The following is a 16694-nucleotide window of genomic DNA, read 5'->3' as shown; positions in this document are numbered from 1 at the left end:
GGAAGAGGAAAATAGGAAGAGGATAGGAGATGTTGCCGATACATTCTATACTCTCATATTAATAATCGTTCGTACGCATTACTTCATATCGATATTTCTTTAGGTTATTACTATTTATTTTCCTTAAAACTATAAATGTGTTTATCTACAAATATTTTCTTATACATCATATTAAGAATGTTCAATTGGTAGAAGCTACAGACAAGCTGCCATATGACAGCTTTGTGGGACTAACTTAAATTTGTACAAGTGTTTTATTTACTAAATAAATATAAATTATAAATATATGTATATATATTTTATTAATTACTATTGATTCATAGAGGAATAAAAGAAACAAAACAAGATATATTTACTAAGATTTCCGGTTAAAATATGAAGATTTAATATAAACAGTGTGATTTGTTTCTAAATCACCCCTAGAACCCAGCTGAAGGTTAGGTTGGGTGGAAGAAGTAAGGGTGGCTTTTCTGAGGCTAATGGGGGGTGAACGAACAGGTCAGCTAACACATTACGTAGAAACTGCCTTCCAAACGTGAACTAATGCCTATTTCACAGGTGAGTTGGATTCGGAAACCTTCTAATTATGATTATATAATTCGAACGTTCCCAGGTGCTCCCACAATATTGTTTCCACATTACCAGAATGATATAATGTAGTTTTAACAAGTACCTAAGGGTGTGTTTCGCTCTGTTTAGGCATGTTTCTATTTCGTATTTCGACTTTCAGAGATCAAGGGTTTAATTTTCGAATTACGTTACCCGGGTATGATTGATGTTCTTCCTTCTTTGGCAGAAACATACTTTAGGGTACGTAATTCATACAGAGATATTCGTTTTTGAAGCGTTTACGTATTCGAACGTTTTGTGAACTTTTCAGAGGGGATGAAAGACCGGATTGGACATGAATCGAATAAAATATATGTAATATTTTATCGGTTAATATTATTTTTAACGATTGACGATTATTATTTCATACAAATCAATAACACGACTAATGCTATTCATGGGATATGTGCGCTCTATTTGGTAAATTTTCCTTAATGCTTTATTCACAAAGTTTATTTTTAAAATAGGTAAAATATATTTTGAAAGGCTTTTCACCTGTCTAACATTTGAAAAAGTAAAAAAGTGTTTTAAATACTATGTTTGCACCTCGATCCAGAGGTGTATTGAGATTAAATTTATATGTGACCAGTTATACCCATTGGAGCAATTTAAAAAAAGTGTTTTTAATAGTACGTTTGCACCTCGCTCCAGAGGTGTATTAAGATTATATTTTAATGTCACCAGTTATACCCATCGTAGCTATTTAAAAAAAGTGTTTTTAATAGTACGTTTGCACCTCGCTCCAGAAGTGTATTGAGATTATATTTAAATGTCACCAGTTTTACCCGTCGGGGCTATTTGAAAAAAAGTGTTTTTAATAGTAAGTTTGCACCTCGCTCCAGAGGTGTATTGAGATTATATTTAAATTTCACCAGTTAGACCCGTCGGAGCTATTAAAAAAAGTATTTTTAATAGTACAATTGCACCTCGCTCCAGAGGTGTATTGAGTTTTGAGATTATATTTAAATGTCATCAGTTATACCCATCGTAGCTATTTAAAAAAAATCACAATCTTAGATATTACAAAATTATACATAAAACTATTCTCATATACATATGGAAAAACACAACAAAAAAATCACACCCGTTACTCGTCACACCTATAATGCTTATGTAGTTCCTTCGACGAAAACAGCTTTTTCCCAGCGACAGTTTTCTTGTACTACTCCCAAAATGTTCAACTCACTGAACGTTGATACCAAAAAATCACAAACTGATTAAATTCATATCATAAGTGTTTGTAATTAGTTATTTATAAGAATACTCCATTGAAATGCTTGGAGGAAGTATATCAGACCTGATCAAGAATCGGGGCTCTACAAGTCTACAGAAGCCCGATTAATCTGACTTCCAAGAAACTAGGCTTATTGTATACGGCCAGCAGATTTTATAATGGTAACCAGCTGATAACAAATCTCAAGTACGCTCAGCAATTGAATTTGGGAGCCACCTCTGGGCTGGAACCCCACAATACATGATAAACCTACTTGATTCTGTGCAAAATAGGGCAGTCCGTCTGATTGACAATCCATTGTTAGCAGACCGATTACCATCTCTAATACACAGACGCAATGTGGGCATGCTAAGTCTGTTCTACAAGTATTTTAATAGAGCCTGATCTATGGAGCTAGCAGCATTAATCTCCGGTGCACGGGTACACGTATGTGAAACTGGACTCACACGAGCGGAACACTTGTTCACAGGTTGATGTTGGCTTCATCATAAAGCTGGCTCTACACTCGCGCGCGAAGTCGCGCCGTGAATATACGCCGCGATCCGCGCGTGAACTGTGTCCATCCACACTCGCAAAGCTTCAGTCTTGTTCGCGACTTTAAACCGCAAACCCTATGTCGCGGGCCAAAAAACCGACAAAAATCGGGGAATGGCGCGAAGCGCGAATGCGAAGATTGCGAAGGCGTGAACAAGGTCCACACTCGCGTTTCGCGGCCTTCGCGGCCGTTTGCGCCGCGAGTGTAGAGCGCGCTTAAGAACGAGCCGCTTCTTCGACTTGCTTTTGAATAATATAATAAAGAATGCCTCATATAATTAAAGTTACTTAATTTACACTTTTAATTTATTCAATTTCGAGTAATTGTCTTTTCTAATATAATTTTTCTTTTCGATATTTCAACAAGTGAAGTTATTTTAATTTAGAGAAATCAACAGTTTACAAAAAGATCGGTTAATACGTTTGCAATTTACTTAACAGAGAAATCAACCAAAGATAACCCTCATTATACTAATAACATTGTATTTGAAAAAATGGTATATTTAACAATTACGTATTACATACATAATAATCTACTGAAATTTCGACCACCATAAAACGGGATGTGCCAAGTACGAGTATGTTAGTCGAAAAGAATATTTTAAAAAAAACTACGTAAAATGATTTATATTATGAATTAAAAATATATTTCTATATTGCTTGGTTGAAAGTGTCGTTAAGTTACCTACTCAGGAATGCAGGGCAGTAATAGCTTTAAAAATCTGACAGTTCTAACGTAGTTATTCCAGTCTATATTTCAAAATATTGTCTTATTGATAACCAACCTCCGATATAAGAAAGTTCAACGTCCAAGAGGAAAAAAACAATAATAGAGATTATTACGTTTATAAGCAAGTTTTTGATGAAAACGTTTTTATAAAACACTCATTTACAGAGCCACTGAGGTGATTTTTCGTTGTAAATAAAATAAAATCGTAATTCAAAAACGAGCAATAAAAAAAGAATGTGTTCATCTAAAGATATATAAAAAAATATAGTGAAAATATTCCATTCGCCTTTACATTTAATTATATCTTTTCCGAGGTTTCAGAATCTAAAATGTCAAATACACCCCAGAGCGGCCGCAATCACTTTAATGAAGTCCGTATTGGGCCGTGTGGTTCGGGGCTTGTGTGGTACGAGCCGGGTCGTGTGGCGGGAGGGGATAGAGGGGTTAATGTAAGCAATGGGACCGATACAAGTTCCAATGAAAGCCCATAAGAGATATCCCGGCCAGTTTATGGATCAAAGACTTTCCAAAGGTATTAAGCGAGGCAATAAGTATGGCTAAATAAACAGGACTATTTGAATGAGGCATTCGACGTAAGAAGGTAATTTGATAGGGAATTCTGCTGATTATATGCGATTCTATCTCTTAAAATTTACTTCTGTGTTTATTTATCATATATTGGAAATATGTACAGATCTACAAACTTATCTGTACTGTTATGGATTCAACACTGTCGATTCTACGCAAAAATGTACGAATTTAAAATAGAGTTCTAACATTGTAACCGCCAGTACAGACAATTATTTTAATTTGAAATGATTTTACTGTGTTAAAATGTGAAAAATCAACGTCGTTAGAATTTCACTTGCGCATACTCGTTAAAATTCTAGTCATAGAGGCACGACTGAGTGTATCCCGCCGGTGAATGAATGTATCGGGCATTCTTTTCCACATGTTTCTGCTACAAATATATTATGTTGCAAATAGGTATTTTAAAATCAAAAGTTCTACAATTCAAGGAACCGGAGTTACAGACAACCGAAAAAAATATTTTTTATAATGAATTTCCCAAAAATTTAAGAACACGTACATATAAATAAGGCTTTTTGATTTATGGCGACATAAGACACTAATAACGGGGTTTTACTCGACGCTCACATTTTAATTATTTACAATGAACGCTTTACTACAATTTCAAATGTTTTTAGAGGGACCCATAAATGAAAAATGATGAAAGATTAATAAAAGCAGGACCTTACCATCAAAATATTTTATGTAAAATGGTTTTAAAATTTAAAAAAAAGTTTTTCAACTATAAAATTAGCAGTAGGTGCCAGATTTTATTTTTCTAGACGGTGAATTAGTAACGTTCCTAAGGATTCCTTTAGAAACATATGTGATTTTAGTAATACATTCATCAGAAATGATTATACATAATAAACACCACGGAAAGATCGATTTTTTAGGCCTGATAAGACAAAGTCGACCGTAGGTCCGTCCATTACACCGGGCCGCTCGCCGATTATTGTTTTTACACAACTTCATCACTTCCGTCGTTAAGGTTTCCACTTTATTTTAGAGATCTGATGGGGAAAATTCAACCGCAGGTCTGTCTAATACACCAGAGCCGCGCGTTGCATATTATTGTGCACGGCTACTCCACTTACGTCGTTAAGATTCTGGCTTTATTTAACTGAATTGTCATGTCTTAAAGATAACGAAACAATTATTTTAACAGCATAGCGTTATTCCGATAACAATGCTGACGATAAGCCTGATTCAACATTTTTGAAAAAAGATAATCCAATTGGGTAGAATACAAAAATTTACCTCATTTCTAAAGAACCATTTTATTCTAATGTTGGAAGGAATCTCACAAATTATAACAACATATTAAAACATGATATACTATGTATGACTGTATGTCAAATCTAATCGATATGTCAAACTGACAGTTAACTGTCAATCAAGTGTTGCAGAAAAAATAAAATACAAACGTTTTTTTCAGAAAGCGTAATCTCTCACTAATCTCTTTCGCTAGAACAACATTTTGTCAAATATGATTTAAGATTTTCACGGCCAAAAGTATTTTTGCTTTTTGTTTTTGGGGTGTTATGCCGTGTTTTGCTAACTCCTTCTTAGGAGAACAAAACATTTTGTCACCTTGGTTGGACATGGGCTTGGTTCTAACTTCACTTTACCCTGCTCTGAAATATGAAGGGTCAAAGCTTTAAAAGCGATTTCTCGTAAAGTATGTACCATTTTCTGATTATGTAGTATGAAAATAATTCCTACTTTACCTTACTTATAAAATTATTAATAATATGAAGCAAACAACATGACGTCTTGCCGTTTTTTTAAGCTGTAAATATATACTTCAAAGCTATAACTCAAAATTAAAATGTCAAGGAAAGCTGAAAATAGTTCCGTTTATCTAGTAAAAATTTGCAGCTTCAGATAAACAGATTTCCGAAAAAGAAATATATCAGATCTTAGCAATCTGCCATAAAAACATTTGTGATATTTTGACGTTAATTTGAAATATTCCCCTGAAAAAATTTTTTTTTTACTTAAATACATTTATTTTAAAATGTCTTCATTTTTAACAAAAACATTTTTTCTTTTTTGGTTTGTTTTAGGATTGAACCTTCCTTTCCAGGGACTGGAATCAATGGAGAGAATCAATCAAATGGAGACCGGGTAGGATCAACATTTATAGATCGTGATTGCCATCAAAAGTTGAGGGAATGCATTGTCATTGAAATCGAGACCATCTGCCGAGTTTCAGTTCGTTCAAATATCGGGAAGTGGGTTGATTTTCGCATCTTTGCATTGATTCATTAGAGACAAACCAAATTGAAATTCAAATAAAGAGTGTTTATTCATCAAACATACTAATTTCGACTGAATGTGATGTGCGTATGTTAGATCTGCGTGAAAACTTATTTAACGAACTCAAATTTGCAATGAGTTTAAGTGTGTTCAGACAGTTATTAAATTGGACGAATGGCCAGTGATTATTTACAGTGGCAACAAAAATAAAAATCACGTATATTTGTGGTCACGATGCAATTATTCGAAAATTCAAAAAAGTCATTTATATACAGTTCACGGATCAAAGCTTATATTTTTTAATTAATGTGAATACCGTACAAGAGTCCCAACTGCTCCCAACAGTCTGGAACCAATTAAACTATGGAGTTCCGAATTTCTTCAAAATCTTGTGAGGCTGAAGGGTAGCGGGTAGGAGAAGGAGATGGTGAGAGGAAGGCGGTGGAGTACCTTGCTATTCAGATCTGGCCACCAAACAAGCTGAAGCAATTTCAAGTAACGTTTCAAATCTTAATGGTAATTTTATACCAGGGCTATACCCCTCGACCACGGAGGAGTATTTTTTAAGTTTTCACGAAAGGTAAAGTATATTTCAACAAATTGTGACGAATTTTATTGCTTTATTCATTCCCCCCATTCTGTCTAACTACCTACCTTTCATTTGTGTGATTTATGTCCTATTTTTTATCGGGTGTTAGATTGCGAGGCCAATGAAGATTTCTGACCAAACCATTAATCATTTAAATTCTTATATTTCACCACCCATTAAAGTGTCTGAAAAAATATCTTGAAAAAATTAAGATAAAAACGATAATCGAGGTATTGAAGCCGTGCAGTTTGAAAATCGGAACAATTTGTTTGCTGATTTTAACTAATTTGACTTTATAATTTTTTTATAACTCCCTCAGTGACAATCTTTTGTATGTGTTAAATGGTAAATTGATATCCACTGACTATGTATAATTATTTGTCTCCATGAGTATTCTGGGCAATGGAGAATACATATGGTAGTTAGTCCCAGAATTTTTGCATTGATATAAATCTCGCCTTCTAATATTACGTGTTGGGATTTAACATCTTATCAATGAAAGCAATTCTAGACTATCAAATGTATCATTTAGAATTTTGTATAGTAATACCAATGCGATGAGAATTCTTCCGTCAGACAATTTAAACATATTCATTTAATTTAAAATAGTGTTGTAGTTAACAAAATTGCTGGAATTCCCATTTTAAAACTTTAAAAACGTAAGAATTTATTTTGAATTCTTTCAGTAGCTTGTAAATGAATATTGTAATGTGGCTTACAGACTGGAGAATTTGACTCAAATTGACTTCTAACAAAGGCAAAATATAACATATTAATATACCTACTTAATATTGTTAAAATTTTTAGTTAACCTATTTATAAATCTACATATTATTCATGTAATAGAGATGGTGGGCTAGGATTAACAGTCCTTAGTATCCAGTACTTGACGGCTACACAAAAACTGAACGCCGAATACCACAATAATTTAATTATTTTTTATACTGAAATTCCGGCTATAAGGGAATTGGCTCACGCAACGTGGTATAGCCTCTACGAATATTAGCACACACTTCACCACAATCTACACATCTGCTCTGATGATGGAAACTGGAATGCTGCTCGAAGCTTTGGCTAAGAAGGAGGAAACTCAACATAGGAAAATAACTGTATATATTTTATTTTACTATATTTTGTATATTATTTTGATATTTAATAAAAAAAAAAAAAAAAAAAAAAAAAAAACTCAAAAATGAATCACGAGAATAATAATTGTATTTAAATAATATATTAAGGTTCTTTAAATAATGTTATCATTTCCACCCATGATATTACCAACTCAACCAACTAACTTTTTATATATTTGTAAAACAAAACCTAATTTATTTCGTAACTAAATCAAAACCATTTTCACATATTTTATGATATATTTTGCAATATTTCAAAATTAAGAATTATACAATTTGTCCAAGGAACCGTAACCAGCTCAATGACATTTTTTTTCAAACTTTCTTCGATCCGGTACCTTAATATGATCATTCCGATTTGGCAGCTCGTAGTTAGAACCATAATTAATATTAATTAAACGGCAGTATATAACACGGCCACCATTTTGAACCGGGGCCGGAACATAACAAAAAATAAAAACAAATTATTTTATTAACATCATCCCTTAAAAGTTAACTATAAGCCAGATGACCGAATCGACCACTGAAGTACAAAGCGCCTTCCCGACTACCTTTATGAGTTGTGGCAACACCACCCACGCGGAGCGCTCGTCCTAATGCGCATTGGTAGTCACCCAGCGTTAAACCAGGATACCGCACTGAATGTATTAGGATTCCTAGAACCATCGCACCACCGGAATCAAAATAACCAACTTATTATAATATACTAGTGGATCCCCTACAATGCTTCACTATTGCTAATGTCTTTCTCGGGCGCCTCCGACTTATTCCACCATTCACTACTGTACTACTGTACACCACAAAGTTAATTTAAAAAAACTACATTACATCGACTTTAATTCGACCCTTACGGTGTAGAGATAAGGCATTAAGTATTCCTCGGGCGTCCCCACCTTCTTCTACCATTTAAACATCTCCAAACACTCCTGGCACTTATAAAAACAAACTTTGATAATTTCAGCGATATCGTGCGACTACTTTTCGAGTTTTGCAAGCACTAACATGCGCAGGCTGAATTTTTATAAATTAAGATTAGAAACCAGTTAGAATTTAACTCAACCGTTTGGAATGCATTTTATAATATAAGACGTTGTCCTGCCACAGACCGCCTTTTATGTAAGGAAGTTAATTTTTTGGTTGAATGTATTTTTGGAAGAGAAATCTGAAATAAAAACGTTAATTTTTTTTTGTGTCCAATACTATCTTATTTTTAAAGTTGGAACCAATTAATTGTAAGTTAAGAGGATCTTACAATACATAGGTGGGAGTTAATAGGTAAATTTTTACACTAATATTTTTATATCAAATTTAATTAAGTTTCACATACGAAACAGTATAAAAATAGAAAAATAATCAAAGTTATAACTTTCACATACAAAACAGTACAAACATAGAGAAAGGGAGGTTAAGTAGAAGAAACAAAAGAGGAAACAAACATCTATATACACATAAGCACAAAGCCAAGGTATGAATTTACAAGAAGGTACTTACCCTAATACACTGGTAAAAATAGATTACGCTCGATTACAAAAACAGGGGGATTACTCGATTACAAATACCAATTGTATACTTCAGATATGAGTAAAGTTTGTTTGGAAGGAAACACTATTGGAAAATAATGATGATTTAAATCATGTAGTTAGGATTAAACAAGTAACGGAGTTTACAAGTGATATTTTGAAGGTACTATCCAAATATTATTATTATCATGTGAAAGAACAAAAGTTTTGCAAAGACCTTCAACATATCACACTAATAAATAATAACTATATATTACTATCTGTAACTTGTTTAATCCTAACGATAGATTTAAAACATATTTACACATGCTAGAATTAATTTTATTATTTGTATTATAATTTTTATTATTTTTTTTCTATTATTTAGACGCCCATTGGGTTTTTACTATATATTAATCGCATGAATTTCAGAGTGACTAATGACTAATATGAGTAGGTTGAGACTTACGTATTTTTTTAGTAACGATTAGGTAGGTACTCAATTTATTAAACTGTTTTAATATAAATGATTTGTCATAAGACTTCCTTCTTACGCTGATGATTTGAATAACCAAGTGTACCTAATTTATAAATATATATGTGTGTAAATAAGAGTTATATATCAAATTTCGTCGCTCTAGTTCGTTTTTATCCAACAGACCAAAACGTAAATCAGGAGAAATAACGCTTCAAAGTTTTTTTTACAAAAAACGCATATACAATGAAATTAACTTAATTCTTAGCTTACTACAATGATTTAAAGTGATTTATTAATTATTATGTTTAAGTAAAATTCGCTCCAAATGTTTGAAATTACGACGAAAACACGTTTTTAATTTGAATGTAGGACAATGTGTTGGATAAACACGATCGGAATGTTGTTTAATTTCAGTGGACTTAAGACAAACTGCGTCTTGAAAATATATTAAATTTTATTTTCCACTTGTATCGTATAAATAAACGTTTTCTGAGAACAACTGCATACTTAACTCAATTTCACCAAAAATACGGACGAAAAAGAGCGATGATTTGTCTATTCGTTACGATATTACACGGGCGTGAATTTTACGTACCAATATTACAAAATTACACACTGTCATGTCTAAATTCTAATACATCGAAGTCTAATAATTTTTGGGAAAATGCTCATATGTCACTACAAAAAAGCGTTATGTTAACTTTTAGGTATTGCAGCAAAGAGGTTTAATTATTTTTTTTCTTTTTACATAATAAAAAATGATTGACAGTACGCATGTCTTAACATTGAAATTATCCGTGTTCATGTTTATGGTTATACAAGTTTGTCGATTCAATAATACAAATAAAAATGCCTAATATTACTTCGATTAAGAAAAGGATGCTTAAATGGATTGGCTACGTACATCGAAATAACAAAGAAAGGAGCGTAAGGAGAAAATATGACGTAAATATGAATGGTAAAAAAAAGTCAAGGAAGCCCGAGGAAGACATGGCACGATCAAGAGAACCAGATACTTGAATGTATGAGACAATGAGGCAAGGAGGTGGTCCTTCCTCTCTGCTTACCCCTTCGTCAAAACGGTGTGACGGTTAGTTAGCTGATTACTTTCATAATAAATTCCAGAAAATTTCAAGAAAAATCACGTTATTTTCGTGAAAATGGGAAAATTTGCGGTATTGCAAACGCGAATTGACTGACACCCTGATTAGTACAGACGGCCAAACAATGAACTAACAAACTACAATATTATTTTGACTTCATTTATACTTTTCTTTTTCACAATATCTAGATAAGTGAAACCGCCCGACTCTATAGAAATTCGTAGGTCTATATCTTTCGTTTTTTATTTTATTTTCATTTCTTAAAGAAAAAGGTTCCGATACGAATTTCTCGAACATCCCAAAATCCCTCAATAGGCGTATAGACAAATTTTGACCTTTGTGAATGGGGAAAGAAGAAAATATGTTAAATATCTCGTTGAGTGTGTTATTCTAGAGTTAAGGGTCTCGGACTTAGGTTGGGTACTCAAAGGCTTAGGCCCCGTCTTGTGTTGCCAACTTTCCGGGAAGCAGGAGCAGTTGACAAGAGGGATTTCCGAATTAGAATAATCCCACCTCATCCTTCTGTCCTGACGCTGAAAAGCCTATTTTTGCTAAAAGTTTATTTTAATTGTCTATTTTTGAAAATTAAAATAAATTAAATGGTATTCAATGCAGGTGTGTTTTTGTAAATTAACCACTTTTTGGCTATACCAATTAGAAAGAAAGGAGATTGATTTCTTACTAAAAAAATAAAAACGAAAATAAAAAATAAAATAAAAAAAACAACAAAAGCTTAGTATACTAAATAAACATCAGTTAACTTGATGTTTCAATCTTTTTTTTATTCTTTTATTTGTCCTCTTTTTACTTTCTTTTAATTTTCTGAAACTTAAAAAAAAATATGTATGCTAATTCGTCTATATTTTGTTATTATATTATTTTGCTATTCCCACTAGGAGGACAGTAAAATATTTTACAAATGTACCATATGTAATTCCTGTACTAAATATAAAAAAATAAAATAAATAAACCACATTTTTTATCGCGTTTCGTTTCGGGTGAATGGAAGTACCTGGTTATCCAGATCTGGTCAGAAAACACGCTTATTACTGCCCGGAACAATAAATAGTAAATAAGGTAAAAAATATTATTGCTTAAGAAATATTTATTCATATATATAAATGATTGCTGATCCTGAATAAACGTGTTATTATATATTATAATACAAATAATTTATAAAACTGTAAACGAATAGAACACCAACATATTAAAATACACTGTTTGGTTGGTACAACTGAATCTGCTGATTCATCAAAACCAGTCTACGAAAGTTAAATATCTATGGTCTACAATATCCACATCAGGGTTGCCAATTTGTGAACAATTCCCCAAATCGATGGGAAATTCTAAGATTTTCGATAGTTGGGTTTTTGCGAGAAAAATTTTTCTGGGTAAAATGCAAGGATTCTGGAGATTCCTCGAGTATCCAAGAATATCGAAAAATAATATTTACAATAATTGTGAGAATGTAATATGTTTCGTTTTTTTAGCAAATTTTCAAAAAAAGGCTATTTTCGTAATTGGAATTTGTCACATAAATATTTTGTGACAAGTTTAGTTCTTGCTTAATTGGGGTTATTTTGTCTATGGTGTTTTTTCTCAAACTCTGGCAATATTTTGAAGGAAGGAAGTACAGTTTTGTTTATGGTCACTTCCTCCCCGGCCTGCCTTGCCGGTGGGTCGGTGGATCCAGGCACTCTCCTTTAAAGGGGCTTCAATCTGAGTTAATCATGTGAATAGGAGTTATCATTTCTTTTAAAAAAGGCGCGGGGTGTTTATCCATTCACGAACAGTTCGTGTTTGTTATTATTTTAGTGGGGAATATGGAATCCCGCTTTTTTGAGTGTTGGCCGATGGTCATGTCGGAGTGCTCGTGTTTCGGACTTGAAACCGAGATGGGTTTGGTCCTAGCTGTGGCTGGTTGTTCTTGGCGGAGTGTCCCCGTGTCGCAAGAGAACGGATTGCTGTCTTGGCTCCGTTGAAGAGTCTGGTCGACTACCACGTGCTGCAGGCCTGATGCCCCTGCAGGGGTCCATTGAAGGAGTTGCGTCCTCCTGCTTCTACCAAGGGAAGGATGTCCTGGCTTTCGACTCGGGTCCGTTCCCCGCTGCCGAGAGCAAGTCTTCGTTCGCCATCCGTTGTCGTTCTTTCGTTTCACGTTAAGTTAGTTTAGTTTGATTCAGGAGTCCATCGGGTATGTGCCTATATTTATTTCTATGGTTACAATGTTTATCATCTGTACTGCTTTGTTGTAACTCTTGATGTTTCAATATATTTTCCATTAAGAATTCATTCTTATTATTTATGATCACCCAACTTACTTGACAGGAAATTAATCCCACAATCATGAGATGGACATCTCTGCTCTACCGTTTCCTTTTAAACATTGGAATGTACCTACCTAACATTTCATACATTACAAATTATAACACCCCGTAATTTTTCACAGGCCATCAAACACATGAAATTGTCTCAATGAACTAAAATTTGCTTTGAAACTGAGTGTCATTTTCAAAATAAGAGCTGATAAACAAGCGATACTGATGACTTCCTATGATTTAATATTTTAAAAGAAAATTATTTTATTTACCATAAAAAAATTGGTATTGATAGTAAATTATTAATAAAATCGTTTGAATGAGTTTCGGTCAGTAGCCGCTTTATCCGAAAACTCTTTCAAAGTTTAGGAAAATCGGCGATTTCTTTCAGGGCTCGAATGGTTACATTTGGGTGAGTTCACAGGTCTGGAACAATCGAATAATGACCCCCCATTGTGGTCGGCGCCGCCACGTATCGCCCCCGTCGCGTAGCGCCTCCTCAACGGAAAGGCACTTTAAACCGTGTAAAACTGACTTACATTTAAAAAAATTGTCCGACAAAAAACAATAAAAGATGGCGGAAAAATTTCGGTTCTATTATAACTCAAACACTTTTAAAAAGTGATATAAAGTCATTAGAAACGATGAAAATTTTTTTTAAACTAACCTAACCTAACCTAACCTAACCTACATAACCCAGTTATTAAAGTTTTTGTTTCATCACTTTCCATGACTTTATATAAATTTTTAAAGATGTGATTAAAAATCATTGAGATGATTTATCCGGTTACCAACGAATTTATCTGCCGAGTTTCAGCTCGTATCGGGAAGTGCTTTAATTTCCACTAAATTCAAATAAATTTATTTAAAAAAAGAGCATTCCATAACATTTCCGGTCGGTGACTGAATTGACAAATGAGCCGGACGTATTGAAAAATGCGATTGAGAAAGTTCAAATTAACACGACGATTTCACATTTTAAAAAATAATCCTATCTTAGCCGTTAAGGCGGCCCCCATCATGAAACGGAAACAGAACGATAAACAGATAAATTTACAGACAGATGAATTTCTAAACGGTCGAGTTAAAACAGGACTGCGCTCAGTCAAAATAAAACAAAAATATATATATAAACATAATTTTTATCTCTTATGTAACCTCGATTCATCTCCTAATTTATTTCTCATTATTGCTCAATTTCACAAAATTCTAATGGCCGAGGAAAATTCTCACAGAATCCCAATACATAAACAAAATTCTTCATCCCCTTTATAAACGCCTTAGCCGAATACCTCCAGTCGTATATTGTGCCGCAGCTGCGCGATGTCTGGATCAGGTTCCCCAGGGTCCAGAACTCCAGAACTCTGCTAAAGGCAATAATATAGCTAAGGCTCCGGAACATTCCGCTACTAGAACCTACCAATCCGCACACTAACTTTGGGGATTACTTTTTATATAAATATAATGGATGAGACGAGTATTATGCAGTTTCACCGGGAATATGAAATTCATCATTTTGTTTTTTGTTATTTATTTATCAATATTTCTGACGGAAGCGAAGTTGAGAGACATTTAACATCAATTTCTTTTCGTTTGGTGAGAAGGATTGGTGTCACAGGACAAGGAATTCTGTTCCTACCCGATACGGTGCATCATCACAAATTGAAATGCAGACAGGCGATTGTACTGTAACAATACTTCCACATATGATACACTCAATAAATCAAATTTTTAAAAACTCAGTTGCAACAAGATAATTAATTATAAGATCCATTGTGCGATTTTTAAGAAATGTATTTCATGAATTATTTACTGATTTAATTCAATTTTATTTTTACGGTGTTTTTTATTTTTTATATTATATATGTATTATATTATGATATATAATGAATAAATGAAACCAACATAGTCGATGAAAACTCTTAATTTATTCATATGCAAAGTATAGTTGTTTGATATGACAATGCTTGTGAAGCCTTTTGTGTTTCTTGTTTTGATCCAGATATTTTAACCGCCTTGGTTATTTCATCTGTTAAATATATCTGATATGTATATAGATCTGATAGTGTTACATTTATATGTCCCTTACTAAAGTTTTAACTTAAGAGGTTATTGATTTTCTAACAATTATTTGTTTTTCTTTCTTTTTGTCCTTTCTTGTACCATAAAAAAATATGGTTATTCTGACAACAAACAGATAGCTACAATACTTAAGTCACATTAATTTGATAAAGCAGGTTATTTATGGGTTTGTACAGATTGGCATCAATGGAAAATAATTTATTATATTTCACTTTGTACTTGTAAATTTATACCTACACAATTTCACTAACATTTTCAGAATTAAAACTGATGTGTCATGAATTCAGATCAGCGATAAAGTAGACCAGACCTACCTATAAAATAATATTTTTTTTCCAGAAAAATATTCTAATTCTATATTCTATATATCATTTCTTTAAATTTTTCAGGGTTACAAAAATCTTGACGATTAAATTCATATCGATTTTCACGGGTCTGCACTAGTCATTTTATAAGATTTAATGATGGTACTTACGTCATGGTACCAGGTGATCCTGTGCTCCTTGGGGTTGGCCCTGATGGTACACTCGAAGTAAACATCATCCCCTTCTTTTATGTCATCAGGATTGAGGGTGCTGCCCAGGGATAAAACCACAAGGGGCGCATCTGTGGACAAAATATTATAAACCCATTAGTTTGGATTGTAAAATACCTCACATTGATAGGATAAATAAAAAATACACGTTCTTCTTCAAATGTACAGAATAAAGAATGACACAAAATGTGCCTTGTAGGAGTGTTTTGTGATCCAAATAAATGTCCAATTTGGTCTTATATTTTTAATCTAATTAATAAAAATGGTAAAGAAAGCGATTTCCTTTGACATTTCGCTCAACAAAATGAATACAAGATTGACTCTTTAAGGTGGATGACTCATAATTGGTGGTTCCAAAATGGTGGTTATAATAAATACGTTGAAAGAAGTCTTAACCAGATTGTAATCAAGTATAATCAAAGGACCAGTTGTTTCACAGAATTTGAACAATTCATCAAATTTCGAAGTTACAATTCAAGGTCTGTGAAAGTTCAATTTAAGGCGATGCACTACATCGTGAAATATTTTAAATTGAGCCGCTATCAATAACAACCCTTATGTAGATGGCGATAACACCACCGCTTAACACCATCTGCCTGTTTTGATTTATGCAAGAAAAAAACAAGGCTAAAAAGTGCCTTTTATTTTATTTTGTGGATTCAGGCATAAATTAGATCATTTTATAAAAAACTTAATTTGCCACATTATAAAATAAAATCATAACCGAAAATGGGTTCGTAAGTAGGAGATATTGAACTTTAAAGCAGTTTTCATAGCCCTTATACATTATCTTTTTCTGGGCTTATAAAAAGACTTATCTAAAAAATACTGGATTATTTTAAAGGCCAAGATGTATTCTACTCGCAGTATTTAATTAAAGCATCTGAAACATTTCTGGGCGACCAAATTTTCAAACTAAAAACACATGATTTTGCATTATTACGTATGGCATCGCCTTAAGAACTGTTAATATTCACCATGGGTCAGTTGTTTTACAGTAATGTGGATAGTAGCAGAACTGGAA

At 33.1% G+C, this 16694-nt stretch overlaps 1 protein-coding gene across 1 annotated transcript in view; it reads right to left on the bottom strand.

The window, feature by feature from the left end:
- Positions 1-16694, bottom strand: part of LOC149417041 (protein turtle homolog A-like) — a 1249058-nt gene that overhangs the window by 361547 nt on the left and 870817 nt on the right. The window contains exon 9 of the mRNA XM_089641374.1: positions 15611-15741. Coding sequence (XP_089497500.1) covers positions 15611-15741 — 131 coding nt within the window. The remainder of the gene's footprint in view (positions 1-15610; positions 15742-16694) is intronic.

The sequence above is a fragment of the Hesperophylax consimilis genome, chromosome 16 (assembly GCF_061612785.1).
Source record: "Hesperophylax consimilis isolate HC1 chromosome 16, BYU_Hcon_1.0, whole genome shotgun sequence".
Classification (NCBI taxonomy): Eukaryota; Metazoa; Arthropoda; class Insecta; order Trichoptera; family Limnephilidae; genus Hesperophylax; species Hesperophylax consimilis.
This window is presented reverse-complemented; position numbering and strand designations above follow the sequence as displayed.